This window comes from Zea mays, chromosome 3 (assembly GCF_902167145.1).
Source record: "Zea mays cultivar B73 chromosome 3, Zm-B73-REFERENCE-NAM-5.0, whole genome shotgun sequence".
Lineage (NCBI taxonomy): Eukaryota > Viridiplantae > Streptophyta > Magnoliopsida > Poales > Poaceae > Zea > Zea mays.
The window spans coordinates 25,379,824-25,396,647 of NC_050098.1; the positions used below are offsets into that span (position 1 = coordinate 25,379,824).

The window sequence follows — 16,824 nt, forward strand, 5'->3', positions numbered from 1 at the left end:
CTAAGCATGACCGGATAATCCGACCATGTGGTCCGGACGATCAGCGGGTTAACCCGGAAGGTCAGCGATCAGATTAACTCGGGCGAGAGTACTTATCCCACACATGATTATCCTAACATATCCATGGAAATCAGTTGGATCTCGCCTAGTAACGAGTCTAGACCTCCCCATATAATATAAAGGGGTACAGCCGATTGAGTACCCATGTACACATTCCGATCGAACCAATCTGTTTACCTTCTTTATCATTCATGCTTTAGTAGTAGGTGTAGTGTAGCCCTAGTTGTGGTTTCCCAAACTCAATCTTCACCTCGCTTTGACTCTGCGTCGTCTCGATGCGTCTTGGATGGCATGCCGATCTCAAGACAACCCTAGATCTTTCCTCCCTGGCGGGGTCCCTCCAGGGGAAAGATCTAGGTTCTGGAGGAGCTCACTGCTATCTTGATATAAAATTATTTGCGGGTGTCTTGGGTGATTTGCTGACTAAGACGACCCTAGAATCTTACCTTGACGAGGATCCCCGGGGTGAGATCTAGGTTCACTCGAGGGCTCTTTGCATCGTCGCAGACGGTCCAGTGACCTACCACGAACAGTCCAGTGACCTACTGCGGACTGTTCGACACTTCACACAGCCAAACCAATGGCTTTCTTTACTATATGTAACCTTATATCTTTAACATATATGATCTTCTATCTTTGATACTAAAAACGAAGAAGACATAGAGGACATCGGCGCACGTACGTACTTAAAAGCAGAATTTGCAAGTGGCATGAGTCGAAGGAGTCAGAGGAGTTTGGGCAGGTGTATATGGTCGATACGTTCGGAGTAGATGGAGGATCAAATTTGCATTAGCAATTTAGCGTGGAGAGACTGGAGAATGCAAACTCCAGAAGTGGTAACTAGGATTTGTTCTGTGCCGTTGCATTTTTTATTTTATTTTTAGTTTGGTGGGAGTAGGTGTACTCGCATCAGAAATTCAGAATCATTAGGTATGTATATGGCGCGTTAAGGAACGAAAGAATGTCATGCACACGTTGTCGTTTTGATCAGTGGTGGTGCAGATTGGAGACGACCGCCCGTGAAGCGTCGAGGAGGAGTGAGACGAGGACAAAGGCGGAGGCCGGAACTGCGAGCATGAGCACGGCGACGAGGCCCACGCCGACGCCTGGCCGGGAGTTGACGAGGAACGCCTGGAGGACGCCGACGAGCTGCTGGCAGACGTCGGCGTCGTACGTGGCGTACCATTCCTTCTCCCACGCCGCCCACTCCTCGGGAGGATCCCAGCCGCGCTCCGCGGCTTCCATCTCGTGGATCCGTCGGCGCAGGACGACCATCCCCTCGTCCACTATACGCCCGCCGCCGCCGTTGCAGCCAAACTCCGCATCGTCGCGGCGGGACGACGTGCAACGCACGGAGGAGGCAGCTGGTTTCTTATTGGCTACGGCGGGTGGCGGCGGGGGCGTCGGAGATGGTCGACTGCGGCTCGGCCGGAGCGCCGGGTGGCCAGGGAGGCGGACGGCGGCGAATTCGCAGCTCGTCATGTTCATGGGGTGCATGCGCGCGTTTCGGCGCGGAGCAATTCAAGAAGTGAGCAGGGTATTGTATAGGAGAAGGAAGAGAGGGAAACGAGATCGATCTCCGATTGATTGCGTGGGGAGCAAAGCATGCAATGCGATGCGACAGGAAAGAGGGGGGGAGTGGATGGATGCGCGGCCGCCTGTGATTTGAAGTGGAATAGAAGCAAAGGATGGAATACGATACGACGCTGCTCTGCTGCACGCAACTTTGGGTGGGTGAACTACGTTTATATAGGCGTCGGCGTTGTTGTTGGGTTCATATGAATAATATATAGTTATGGAAGTGTTATTTAAATATAAACTGAAAGTATAAATTGTAGGATTTAGGAGGAGGAATGGTTGAAGATAATCTGAAGGCGTCCGCAACCCCCCTTCCGGCGTGCGGGTTGCTGTTGGCGAGGACACAGGCGGTCCAGTGATGGAATCCGTGGCCGTTACCTGGCAGCTGGTCGGCGCGCATTATGTGATTGTATGATATTACTTCCGTCCTATTATATAATACGTAATCATTTTTAATTTAAAGACTAAAAAATATATTTTATTATCTCTATATCTATTCATCGATATGTATGTATATAGAGAACGTTTTATATTGTAGAACAAAAATAAAAAGAATAAAAATGGTTAGGGAGAGAACGACTTATATCGTAGAACAAAAATAAAAAATAGTTACACCTTAGATTTGAAAACGGATGGAGTACTATGGGTGTGTTTGGTTTGGCTTTTGGCTTTGGCTTTTGCCCCCTAAAAGCCAAAAGCCAACCAAAGGGCTGGATCCAGGAAGCAGCTTTTTCTAAAAGCCGACTTTCTCGTAGTGCAAAACTGAAAGCACCCCTGGACCTGCTTTTAGTGGCTTTTGGATGGAACTGTGAAAACATATATCGAAAAACTTTTAACGACTTTTAGTGGTTTCCACCAAACGATTTTTAGCTTTTTAACAGCACACAGCCTACAGCAGCTTTTTCCACAGCTCACAGCCCACAGCAACTTTTTCCACAGCCCAACCAAACAGACCCTATGATTGATAGTTATTGAATTGTGGACCCAAACTATACGGCGGCCGCCGCCCCGGCGACGGTGCGCGGGGGAGTGTGCTGCTGGGAATGAACCATGCCGGGCGGCGGCGGCGTTTGTACACGCCAGGATTACAAGCTGGATGGAAATTGGAAACACTACAGGAAACGACTAAATTTTCGTGGGCTAAAAACCCACGAAAATAAGCCTAAACCGACGAAAATAGCCTATTTTCGTCGGCAGGCCGACGAAAATAGCCGCCGAAAATAAGTTCGACGAAAATAGGGAATTATTTTCGTCGGTACCGACGAAAACGACTTATTTTCGTCGGCTTCTCTAAGGCCGACGAAAATAGTTGGTCGGCTGACTATTTTCGTCGGCCACTGAGGCCGACGAAAATAGGGACATAATTTTCGTCGGCCCTGGGTGGTGGCCGACGAAAATATCTGGGCACTTATTTTCGTCGGCCACCACCCAGGCCGACGAAAATTCATGATACCCCCCAAAAAACAGATTGTTCTGCACCTTTTATTAATTCACAGCAAAATAAACATATACACAATCATATATACAGATTTCACAAACAATACAGTTTTCACAAACAACATTCACAAGCAATTACATAATTGTTTCAAACATATTCCATACATATAGTCCATATATAGTCCATACATAAACAAAGTCATTCCCTCCAGAACCATAAACAAAGTCTATACATATCCATACATAGTCCATAAACAAAGTCACTACTCACTCCGGCGGGCTATGTGAGTTTTGGCCACTCCCTCCTCCGCCACCAGGAAGGTGGCCACTCCCTCCAGAACCATGGACGAGGAAGTCTTGGACGTTGACAGCACCCTCCGATCCCTGAGCATGTGACGCTGAACCCTGCAATTCATCAATCATTCAAATAAGGCTGTGTTTGGTCAATATTTGTATAAAACTAAACATGGAACGTCACCTGTGATCCATGGTGAGGAGGAGGCTGTGCATGCATCCACGGGTACTGTTGTGCTGGCCACCCCTGAGGTGGTGGCACCCACCCCGTCGGTGGCGGTGCCATCCACGCTTGAAATGGTTGAGAGCCCGCCGGTGGCTGAAAGACCGGTGGCACCCATCCCGAGACTGGCTGCGATCCTTGGGGTGGTGGAGGTGTCCAAGTGCCTGGAGGTGCCTGCGTCCACCCAACACCAGTCCACTGTGGCTGCGACGCTGGAGCTTGTCCTGGCCACTGTCCCCATCCTTGTGCCTGCGAGCCATTTTTGATAATAAAAAAAGAGTTGCTATGGAATTGAAGTGTTCAGATAGTGTTACCTGGGGAGGGCGAAAAGCTGGCAAGTTCATATCAGGGCCGAGTCGAGTAGTCATTTCCTGCAAATGGATGAAACGTTAGAATCGCAACATTATACTTTGAATTCAATGACACGTGATGAGATAGATGAATTACCTGAAAATAAGAAGTCATATACTGCGTCAGCTGTCCGACCTGCTCCTGCGCTGCTCGAGCCTGCTCCTGTGCTGCTCGAGCCTGCTCCTGTGCTGCCCGAGTCTCCTCCTCCAGCTGAGCCTCTCGAGCAGATTTGGAGGAGCGAGAACTCCCTGCTGAAGATGATGTTTTCCCTTGACCTAATGTCCTGTTGTACTCCACAACGCCGGTGCCAAAGGCAAACCTGCATGATACACATAGTTGAGCCATTAAGTGGACACATTCTTGTTAATGAAATTGTCGAATCAAAGACAACCACCTCACCTGCCATGCTTTCTACCCCCACCACTGTGGTACAACGCCGAAGCATCTAAGTCTGAATGCATCCAGTCGAAATCAGGCCCATGGCGTTGAGTCATTTCCTCCCCATATGCATTCTGCAAAGAAAGTTAGAGTTGGAGTTAGACACAAAACATGCAATTTAATTCGTAAATACAACTTGTTTACCATTTCAAAGGCTAAACAAAAGACAAAGAACATCAACGATCGTCCGTGGCTTAGGTGAACTCCCTATTAGGTAAAGGCCCTAAACCCACCCAAGAGTGTAGGCCGATGCTTGTGATTTGTGACGTGTAGCCTACGATTGCCGCGAAATTTCGGCAGCATAACCCCGCTGCTCTCCAAGCACACGCCTGAACATGGTGCGTTGGAGAACAACTGGGTTACACAACCGAAATTCTGCGTCAAGCATAAGGCACATGTCACAAATCAAAAGCATCGGCCTACACTCTCAGGCTGTCCAAAATACGTGGACAATTCCGGAACGGCGAACCTCACAAGCCAATGTGACGTTCGCCGTTCCCGAACGGGTGACGCATACGGTTCGCTACGGTTAACGATCACCGTCCATAATAAATAACTTAAACAAAAGACAAATAACATTCACGGTCGCCACGACACGCCGCACGCGAACGGCACGCCACGGCACGCCGCACGCGCACGGTCGCCACGACACGCGCACGGCCGCGCGCCCGGCACGCCACGGCACGCGCATGGCACGCCCGGCACGCCACGACAAGCATCAAATATGTCGGGAAATAAGGGAGACGGGGAGGCTCACCGCGGGGAACGACGACGACGTGGACGGACGACACGGCGTGGACGAACGACGGCCGTGGACGAACGGCGTGGACGGCGGGCACGGCGTGGACGAGTCTGCTCCTATGAACGGCGTGGACGAACGGCGAGCCACGCGCGGCGACGCGGAGCGGCGAGGGCGCGCGCGCGGGCCACGAGCGGCGACGCGTGGAGAGCGGGCGGGCGCGGGCGGCGGTGCAGTGAGGGAGGTCCACGAACGGCGGCGGTGCAGTGAGCGGGCGGGCGCGGGCGACGCGTGGACGCCGGCGCGGCGATGGTGGACGGGGGCGCGACAATGGTGGGCGGCGCGGGAGGGCGGGTGTGCGGGCGGGCGTCGTCGACAGTGGCGCGGCGCGGCGCGTGGAGGGACGGTCTGCGGGCGGCGCGGCGAGGGAGGACGGGCCGGCGGCGCGACGACGTAGGGCAGGCGGGCGGCGGCGCAAGCGAGCGAGAGTTTGACGAGACGAGCGAGAGATAGAAAGTGCGCTGAGGCCGATTAACGGGTCTCTATTTTCGTCGGCCTCATTGAGGCCGACGAAAATACAGGCCGGTTAATGACTTATTTTCGTCGGTCTGGATGAGGCCGACGAAAATACGCCACTTATTTTCGTCGGCCTAGCTGCGGCCGACGAAAATATCACACATTTTCGTCGGTCCCGAGACCGACGAAAATACCTTTCGTATTTTCGTGGGCCTGCCGACGAAAAGCTTCGTTGGCCGACGAAAATAGGACACATTTTCGTCGGTCACTGTTGCCGACGAAAATAACATTGTATTTTCGTGGGCCGGCCGACGAAAATAGTCCGGCCCACGAAAATTTAGGTGTTTCCTGTAGCGAAACGGCCACGTTGGTTAATCTACCTACGTCACCGCGTGAGCATGCATTCACATGGGTTGCCAAAACAACAATCAACTAGCTAGGGGTAGTAGGTGCGGTTACTGATCCATTTCAGCGCGGGGATATGATCCAGTGGCGTCGATTATCATCTACGTCACGCTGCTACGATCGAGTCCAAGCTACAGCTTATTAGCTAGCCATGTGAAAATACATGTTAGTGTGTCTTATTACCTCTATCGTCAGTATGTCGTGTTTATATTTATATTAGAGAATCATAATTATGTCGTTTACAGTCACTACATCGAGTTTATCTCCAAGATTTCTATCTATATAAATTTAAAAAATACTAGTTAGATTACTATTTATGCAGTATGTAGGAGTTTCTTTTTTAATAGCCGGCCTCTCAATCATAACTTAACTAAGTTAAGACTGTATTAAAAAAATTGCAACTGTGTCCACATAATTTAAATAAAGCCATCGGTTATTGATCTGTAGATGATATCACCCAAATTTAAGTATCTTCTCCATTTCTGGTAAAATGACAATTAATCCCTACACGCAACAACTATTATGCAATTAGGCCTTATGTGCAAGCGTAAAAACGAGGTTCCTGTTCCATTAGATCATGATCTAACTGTAGTCATAATCGTTTTTTGTTAGGGGGTTTTCTATAAATCTATACGGACTGGTGGTGAAAGGGTTTAAGTATTAAATGTGATACACGATTGGATCATAATCTAACGGGCTAGGAACCTCGTTTGCATGCTTACACATATATAAGACCTGATTGTATATTAGTTGTTGTCATTTCTAAATGCTTAACTTTTTCATAAAAGACTAGATTTATTCACCTAAATTATCACACCACAAATATAGTATGTGATCTTATTTTAGTCCAAGTTTCCTAAGAATCGACTAAAGCCAAATTAGTTCAACGGTTGCATTAGCCATTGATTTATACCTAGCTTCTATCAAAAATCTTTCCACCGGCCGTTGGTTGTCTTTTAGCGCTCCATAAATCAAACTACATTCATTTTGTTACTTATAATGCTATAACTTATAATTTGTTCTCTAATGGTGGACTTTGCTCTTTATTACATGATGAACAGGTTACTGATTTTTATCAACAATATATTTGCTTCTAGAGTTAGCAGACACAACTCTAATGACACTCAATTTCTGTGAACTTGGTTTTTGTTAGACTTGCTTTATTGTTGTTTTTATGAATGAGACTTGGTCATTTTAATATGATGGTTGAATGTTGTTAATGTGAAGTTGAATCGATGATATGTGTAGACTTAGTTATTTGAATTTAATGGATGAATGGCATTTGATGAATATTGAATGACATAAATATGTGTATGTGATGTTGAATCGTGAATGGATGATATGTGATTTGTATATGGATATATAACGGGATTTTGGACCCTAAAAGTGACTTATTTTTTGCAGACCTAGTTAGCCATCGTGGTTGTCCCCTAGCCACCAAAAATAAATTATTTTCAGTGTCTACTATAAAAAATAAGTGTTATTTTCGATTACAAACTTCCAACTGTGGCCTAACACCAAAAATAAACTTATAGCCGACGAAAACAAGTTATCTTTTGGTGGGAAACACTTATTTTTGGCTACCAAAAGTTTATAGAATTCTTGTAGTTGTGTTATCTTTGTTAGAAGCTTATGGGTTATACCTATATTAGGGAATTACAAAACAAATATATACTGATTTTAATAATGAGTTTATCTCTAAGGTTTTCATCTATTCAAACAAAATAGAAGAGTTTGATTAAATCGCTACATATACAATCAATCTACATAGGACTTTTTTCTAATAAGCCATACTAGGCCCATGGGTGATCCTACTTGATCTGATAGCAGATCTCTAAAGAGATGACCGATCTGTAGCATACGTGCCAGCTCTTAGGCTATGTCTCGCATAATGGCATGGCCTCACGCACGATAGGTATCGACCATCACGAACATAGACATGCATTACAATCGGTTGTCGGTGGGTCTACCAATCGGTCAGCATGGTCGATACCGACTGTGTCGGGACTATGCTAGTCAGTATCGATTGATTGGTATTGACCCTCACTTTTGAGTTCGAGTCGATACCGACTAGGTCTGGTCAGTACATATAGCCTGGTTCTAACATGGTAGGTTTTTATTGGTTGGTACCATTTTAATCGTTTATATTTCAAAAAAATCTTTAAAATAAAAAATTGTAAAGCCACCATGTAAATAGAGGGTGTTTAGATTCATTCACACCCATCACTCTCCAAATCACAAGCCTTATTCTCTTTCTGTAGCCTTTCACTCTTTGTCTTGATATGGATATATCCAAGGTGGAGTCTGAACTTTGATACGTCCACCGACTTACTCAACGAGCAATCTCCACAATATCTCAAGACCCATACCGGTATGGGACAAGTCTTCTTTGATGGTATTTCTCATTGAAGGAAACATGTGACTTGGGAGTGTCTACTATATGCCTTGGTATGTTGTTTGCGCTCCCACACCTTGGAATGGTCGGTTGGGGTGGTATTTATAGACCCCAACACAAAACTAGCCATTGGAGAAAAGCTGCTGCTCTTTGCGGCACACCGGACAGTCCGGTGGTGTGCCCCTGTCCGGTGCGCCTAGCTGCTGGACTGACACCGCAGGTGAACATTGGCGCGTAGGCTTTTTACACCGGACAGTCCAGACTTCACACCGGACAGTCTGGTGGTCAAATCTCCATAGTGCCACCTAGAACTAGTCGTTGGGCTAATGTTCCTTGGTGCACCGGACAGCCCGGCGTGTGACACCGGATAGTCCGGTGCTCCAGACCAGACAGTTCGTCGTGGCAACACTTCCTTCGTTTCTTGTTCTTCACTTGATCTTCACAATGTCTTCTTTTGAGGTGTTCCTTTCCTTAATGCCTTGGTCCAAGTAACTTTAGCATCCTGTGAACTACAAACACAAACAATAGCAAACACATTAGTCCACAGGTTATGTTGATCATCAAACACCAAAACCTATTGAGCCAAATGGCCATTGGTCCATTTTCCTTACACTCATGTCCATCATCTGTGGGAGGATGTTCCTGCTCATCTCCGTTCCATGACTCTGCAACATCTATTTATATATATGTATCCTCCTCCATATCCATATCGACCATTCACCAATGCTCCTCCTCCTACCAATAAATCTCCTACAACTGATGCTCTTCCTCCTACCACTAAACCTCCTTCCATCGATGCTCCTCCTTCTCAACCTTTTGCTTATTTGTACCCTCCTTTGTTCCCATACCAGTATCCATATGGTGCTCCTTATGGATCGTATGGTGATCCTCCTTAATTCCCTTCCCTATATAGTGCACCTCCCCCATATGGTGCTCGTGCTCCTTTTTCTCCACCCACAGGCACGGTAGTGTCCTTAAGCAGCCACCACAATGCTGCCTCCAATCGGTCCTCGTACTTTGCTGCTGACTCATGTCTAATCGATCACCCTCTTCAATGACATCTACAACTAATGTCCTATTTGGGACTGCTTTAGCTTCACAAATTTTGGTAAAGTTGATGAAGCAGGCCATTAGGAGCTTCAGAAAATCGTGAAGCTAAAGTTACAAACTCTTAGAAGGCATTTAGATAAGTCATTTTGTTTCTTATTTAGATTAAAAATAGTTTTTAGAAATTGTTTAAATCTATATTACCATAGCTTCACATTGAAGTTGAAACCCATAGAAGTGCCAAACACCCCCTAATTGTATGTGTTCCGGCTGAGCAAACAAATGATGTTATGCTCCTCAAAGCGACGAGGAGAGCTTCTGTGACATGCGTGATGAAATAGACTTTAAGTCTGAACATATGTGACATGCTTTTTGCCGTCAACCCAAGTGGTGTGCAACGACATGGTGATGATAACTCTAGCGATGGGAGCATACGATCTTGTGAGAGCACCTAGAGGGGGGTGAATAGGTGATCCTGTAAAATCAACACTAAATAACACAAACTTGATTTATGAAATGTTAGTGAAATCAAACCAAGGTGTTATGACAATAGAGAGGTGACTTCTTCACTTAGTTGCTCTTCACAAAAGTGAGTATTAAACTTAGAGCAATTATCAAGTGAGTAGAAGACGCACAAGAATAGCAACAAGTGACACAACGATTTTTATCCCTCGGCCAAGTAGAACACTTGCCTACTTCTATGTTGTGGCGTCCCAACGGACGAGGGTTGCACTCAACCCTTTTCAAGCGATCCAATGATCCACTTAAATACCACAATTTTCTTCCTTTTAGTAGATGTTCCCTTTGTGAGGAATCTCCACAAGTTAGAGTCTCTCACCCTTACAAGATTGATCTCAATGAAAATCACAAGAGTAAGGGAGGGAAAGAAACACACGCAAGAGCTAGAGTCGCAGTAATGACACGCACACAAGTCAAGAAGCGAGCACACAAACATAGCGCAGAGAGTTTACAACTCAACAAGTGCTCAAATCTTAGTCACAGTAATCCGGATGCGTGCTTGCGATGTCTAGACGTCTTAGGATATTCAATGGAGGTTTGGTGTACTGCTTTATACGCCTAGGGGTCCATTTTATAGTCCCAAGTCACTACACAAAAGGGAAGGGGCGTTAATGAGTAACAACCAATCCCTTACCATGAAGAAGAGCATGGTGAACAAACTCTACAAGGCCAGCCAGAAGATAGCTCAATCATAATTATTTGAGCACTTCACCAAGTTGCTAGATAAAGAAGAAAATGTGAAGAGACAGGATATAATAACAACGGTGGAGAGTAACATTGTACCATTTTTTATGAACCATATAATTCGTTTTTTACATTATGTTTATTTTGTTTGAATTATGTAATTTTTAATTATATGATCAGATGTTTTTTTTCAAATAAAATATCGTTTTTATTTTAACTGAAAGTTTGTAAAAAAATTGATATGATGCTAGTATGCTACGGTGTTTATAGGCTAACGATAAAAGATGTGAATTCGATAACATGATCGATAATATGAAAAATGATTGATATCTAATGTGATGTGGCAGCCCATAAAGACGAGAGTCATTGGATCCGGGCATCCTGTGTTATTTTATATTTGTCATTGCCGATGATGATCAGACGATGGGCGTGGCGCGAGCGGTCGTCGTCAATCAATCACTCTCGGCCACTCCTGTCCCGCCTGCGCGTATGCATCCATGGGGCCGGGCCGCACCCGACCGCGATGCCCAGAAATTGCGCGCAAACGCGTTGTCTCACACTGCCAGGGCTAGTTTGGGAGACACGAAACCGGAGGGGATTGGAGGAGCTAAAATCCCCTCTTTATTCAAAATTGAATAAGGAGTGGATTTTAGCCCCTCCAATCCTCTCCGATATTTGGACTCCCAAACTAGCCCTCACTGTAATGTGCACCCGCGCCAGCAAATACAACGGGGCCGAAGCCACGGAGTGAACGGTCGGGGGCGCCGGGCTCTATCGATCTATCTCTCGCACAGCCCAATGCTTGCTCGCTATTTCCAACTCTAATAGTTCTCTAAATAACTATCTAAATTTTAAATTTAAGAAATTCAATAGTTATTTAAATGAACTTGTTTAATTTAGTTACTTGCTATCTAACATCATTTACTCTCCAGATTTTGTAAATCGTTAGCAACTATCTAAACACAATTGTCGCCGATTTTTTTCACGTCTACGTATTTATTTTTTTCCCTTTTTCTGCACATCGAAATGGTTAGGTTTGATATGCTTTTTTTTTATTTTCGGTGTAGAGAGGCAGTCATGTCCGATATGCGTAACGTAACCTTCTCTTGCACCATCGAACCATCACTTAGGTCACCTTACCTGATCGTCGCTTCCTAATAGATCATATCGACTGATATTCTCCTCTGCCTTTGATATTCACTACCCTCGACCTACCATCAGCTTAGTCCGATAGGAGCAGATCTACCAAAAAATCACCGCTGCTTAGATGTCCAGGTGCACCGTTTTAGTGACAACGACAGCGAAGAAGCTTCGTCTCAATAAAACGGATATAAACATTCCACCGTTTTATGACCTTTCAACACACGTTTTTGTCTATGCTTAATTTCCTCCGCCCTGAAACATGGGGTATCATGACTTCTAAAGCTTATACTAAAATATAATGCATTCTATATACTGATTATGGCTAGATTTTGCAAATTTTGTTAAAAGGAAAACCATGATCTAAGGAGAAACTTCTTGATTGGAATAATGTATGGGTACGTGCCTCATTTAATTGTTCCTTTAAATTGCACAATATATTAGATCATCAGGCCAATCTTAGGGAATGTACAATTATTTAAAACATGATCCATTTATGCGGGTTATACTAGTGAAGTTGTGTCTTGAGCTTATAAAATCCAGTCAAAGGTGAAGACACAGTGTCTTTGTTTTTCAACACTAACTCCTCTAGATACACCTTAAGACATGGTACATTAATATGCATTGTACATGCCCTTAGAATATGTACAACCTTGAGTCATTGGAACGATTTTTCAAATATAAGAGACAACTAAGATACTACATGATACAACTTTGAGCCCTTAGATAATAAGGGGCCCTTTGGTACGGCTCTTTCGACGGGTCCACCTAGGGCTCATCGTGAAGTCCTACTAAACGATCACAAAAAACGCCTTCTCGTCGAGAACCCTTCGAGAGCCCAAGCTGTTTTATTGCTAGGAGCCAGAGCACAAAAATGTGGCTTCTACTAGCTCCTCATACGTTCTCCTCATACATCATTCGAAAAAGAACACAAGAGAAGTTGTTTTGACAAACGAATTACAAAACGGCTTCGGCTCCTCCAAAAGAGCCAAGGAGCCTTAGTCGAAAATGTTTTCATAGAAGCCAGAGCCCTGCCAAAGAGGACCTAAATGATGTCAAGGCACAATATCTATGGAGAGTTGTGTAGAGACGGGTTCTACGCGAAGAGCCGGTCTCTTGATTTTTTTTCATTTGGCCCCTAAAACCCCCTAAGAGACACTTCATTTAACTGGGTTGTACATGCCCTTAGTAAAAGTTTCATCTGAGTTTAATTTACATATAATACAATGTACAATACATAATTACATTGATGATTTGTCAGATTAATTATAAAGAGAAAGGTAACGACAACTTTATAGAATTTCATCGGGATGAAACCCGTTGTCGTAGTTACCAACACAAAATTAACGTGGTTGTATTGATAATAACACCATAATACTCGCCCCTGATACTGACTTCAGTTTATGTTGGAATATGGTTGTTTTTGGCACATGACTAACAACATTAATCTCTTTTATAACTTCTGAAAAATGATAGTTTAATTAAGATTAGTGTTACAACCTCCATTAAGGGGTTGTTTGGTTTCTAGAGACTAATGTTTAGTTCATACATTTTATTCTATTTTAGTACCTAAATTGCTAAATACAGAAACTAAAACTCTATTTTAACTTCCGTATTTAATAATTTAAAGACTAAACTAGAATGAAATGAAGCAACTAAAGATTAGTCTTTGAAAACCAGACACCTCATACTACATGCATTTAACATGCTATCTGTATTCAAGATGTAATACAAAGCCACATATCTCAAGATTGGATGGCATTCATTACGGGTGCCCCTAAAGCGTGTGGGCGATACCACTGGCAGTTGGCAGGTTCATTGGCCGGAAAAGTTGGACGCCACACACGTTGCATGTCCATCAGGTGTCATTTTCAGGCTTTTGTTGACGCGGTTAGCTGAAAACCGAGTGCGTGTGCCGTGTGGTACGTAGGTTTTCGTTGCAGTTTCGTCCGCATCAGACACCACTTTTCTGGTTCGAGGAAATGGCTGGACGTGCAGACGGACCCCGACTCGAAGATAGGTATTTGAAATTGTTAGTCTGGCCACTTAAATCTCCTCTGCTTAATTTTCTCGTCGATCTCCGTGAATCCCAGGGTTTAAGGGCTAGTTTGAGTTTTTTTTTTCAAGAGATTTTTATTTTCATAAAATAAACTTTTTTTTGGAAAATAGAAATATTTTGAAAAAATAGGTTTCCAAACTAGCCCTAAAAGACAAATAAATGTTATATATAATCCTAACTACTATAAAGCACAAGTTTTGATGGTTTTCTTACTTCACGCGTGAAGCATGTAAGTCTGTTCTTATCCCTTTAGTAGTGGCCGATACCCATAGATAGGTCATGAAAACCACCCGAGCCTCTATTAGTGGGTCGTTACTGTACTGACGGACTATGAGAAACTATTCAAACCCAACACGATAGAAAACCACATGCATCGCAATACTCCCACATAGTACTACTCCGCTAGCTAAAGGAGAATGAGCGACCGAGTGAGCTATAAAAAGAAGGGTCTGGCTCCTTTTCAACGCATACCTTTCTAGACATTTTGACTAAGATAAAGTGTAATATTTGTTCTTGTATGTCATCGCAACACACGGATATTATACTAGTATTATATAAAGTCAAACTATAGTATGTACAATATCGTAATATATTATATGTGCAATAAACAAACAAATACAATAATAGTGCATACCAAGAAATCTGCTTTAGATAACTATATGGCAAAAAGATACCAATAAAACTAAGTGAAAAATAAAATCGGGGATGAAAACTTCTAAGTTTGTAAAATAGACATCTCAAGATGCCAAAAGCTTGTCGTAGAAACCATTAAGTTCTTGCAGTACCAAATGTCTAACACCATAACAAGAGAAAATCAGTTACAATTCCAGTTGTACCATAGAATCCTTGAAACAACATTCGTACGAGGTTGTTGATTGACTGTAACTACATACCATATGAGGTTGTAAGATGAATTAATCTATTTTTTAAGAATGTTGATTTATTTTGTTTTCTTTGAAAAATAGAAAAAGTGAAGAACTAAATGCTTGATAGAGCTATTTTGCTTTCTTTGAAAGAGAAAGCAAGTGGTGTGTTTATCATGCTTAGACTAAATATGTCAGAAACAAGCACCAAAAATTTCATAAAGAACATAGAACATCTTAAAATTGTTGGTTAAATCCAAATACACCACTCATTTGCATCATCAATTGTTGGTGTGACGCTTCATATGTATGTATATTATGTTGTGACATTATATGTACATACTTGAGAATATTATATTATGTGATTCTAATTTATTTTTTATTTCTTCGTTACTATTTGACTGTGTTTAGATGTCCACATGTTTCGGTTTCATTTTTCATCCCATTTTTTTAAACCCGGTCCTATGTCCATAAAAAATATGGCAAAAATGGAAAGGAGATTTTTTTCGTCCACTACTATTGTGCATCTGAAGTATCACACCAACGACATGGTGAAGGTTGTAGACAGTGTTCTCCCCCTCCACGTTAGTGGTCACTGGAGTTGCCGAAAGAGTCTCAGATGCAGAGGGGGTTGTGCTCAATATGATGTAGGGGTTGACGAATCGAGCCCCACAAGTACTGATGCATCGTGATATGAGACCTTAGATCTTCAAGAGATGGGGCACTAGGTCAGGTGAGACATATGCTCAATATTTGTCGGAGAAATAGTGTAGCTTGCTCACATGTGAAAGAGAAATGGGCTATATTCTATTTCTATATTGTTTTTGGTGATTAATGACCAACAAGGATATTGTGATCTAACTAGTCTGCTAAGTCTATGATTGCAAGTTCATAAGAGTGAAACTTAAGTATTCAATGCAACAATGGCTCAAACCAAGGCTAAAAAGGGCACAATTTAGATAAGGTGAACTATAAATAGTTCCTAAGATTGGATAAGTTCTAAATGCCCTTTGAAATGTTTTTGTGCGCCTTAAGAGGATTGGAAGTTTAGATTTTGGAAAAGGTGCAATTGAAGCCAAGGTTGAGCTAGAAGTGGAATATAAGTTGGATAAATAAAAAGGCAAAGAACTATGACTTAGACTAGTTAGACAGTCTCTAGATATGTTTGTCTAAGTCATAGGAATCCTCTTAAAGACAGTCAAATGGAAATCAAGAAGATAAGCTTTAAAATGACTTAGGTGAGATGGTCCGCGGTGCACCGGACCAATTCGATGGTGCGCCAAACCGAGTACGCAGAAAGGGCTAAGTCTGGACTTGTGCGGGTTGGTGTACCAGTCCAGTCCGGTGGTGCACCGGACCCACTTCGCAAAGAAGATTGTTTCTGGACAGTTAGGGCTTGGCGCACCAAACCAGTTCAGTGGTGCACCAGACCACTTTCCCAAAGAGGCTATTTTTGATGAGCAGAAGGCCATGGCGCACCGGGCCAATTATGACTCAACATCTAGTTCTAGTTCCAACGACTATTCCAATGGCTAGATGACGTGGTGGCATAAATGGTAGGGTCCAGTGATGCACCAGACCATTGACATGTTGGTTCCATCAGAATGGCTACTAATTTTGCAGTCTGACAGGAGTCTGGTGGTGCACTGTACCTATACTGTTGGAGGTGTGGTGTTCACAGAAAGTGCAGATTTTGGGGATTGTCCCCAACGACTCTTTGGATGGTTAGGGCTATAAATATACCCCCAACCAGCCCATTTAATACACAAGAGTTGTGAATTAACTCCTACAGGCTAGAGCAACACTCCAAAGGTATTAAGACCCTGTTTGAGATAGCTCCAGCTCTAGGAAATTTGGTGAAGTTGGTGGAGCAGGTCATTAGGTGCTCCAGAAAATCGTGGAGCTAGAGTTATAAGCTTTTAGAAGACATTTAAATAAGTCATTTTGTTTACATATTTTTAAAAATATTTAAATTGGTATTATAAACTACAGCTGCACAATGTAGCTGGAACCTAAAGCTATTCCAAACACCCCCTGAAAGTCTCCCAAGTGCCAAATAGATAGAATCAAGCAAGT

The 16,824-nt window shown here is 43.6% G+C and overlaps 1 protein-coding gene across 1 annotated transcript; it reads right to left on the reverse strand.

Annotated features, from left to right (window-relative positions):
- Positions 1 to 965: 965 nt before the first annotated feature.
- Positions 966 to 1,652, reverse strand: LOC100193207 (uncharacterized). The gene has a single exon (NM_001138360.1). The coding sequence runs from the start codon at positions 1,555 to 1,557 to the stop codon at positions 1,048 to 1,050; it is 510 nt and encodes a 169-aa protein (NP_001131832.1). The 5' UTR covers positions 1,558 to 1,652; the 3' UTR covers positions 966 to 1,047.
- Positions 1,653 to 16,824: the final 15,172 nt, after the last annotated feature.

Coding starts and splice junctions, on each gene's coding strand:
- LOC100193207 (NM_001138360.1), bottom strand. CDS start 1,557: ATGCACCCCATGAACATGACGAGCTGCGAATTCGCCGCCGTCCGCCTC.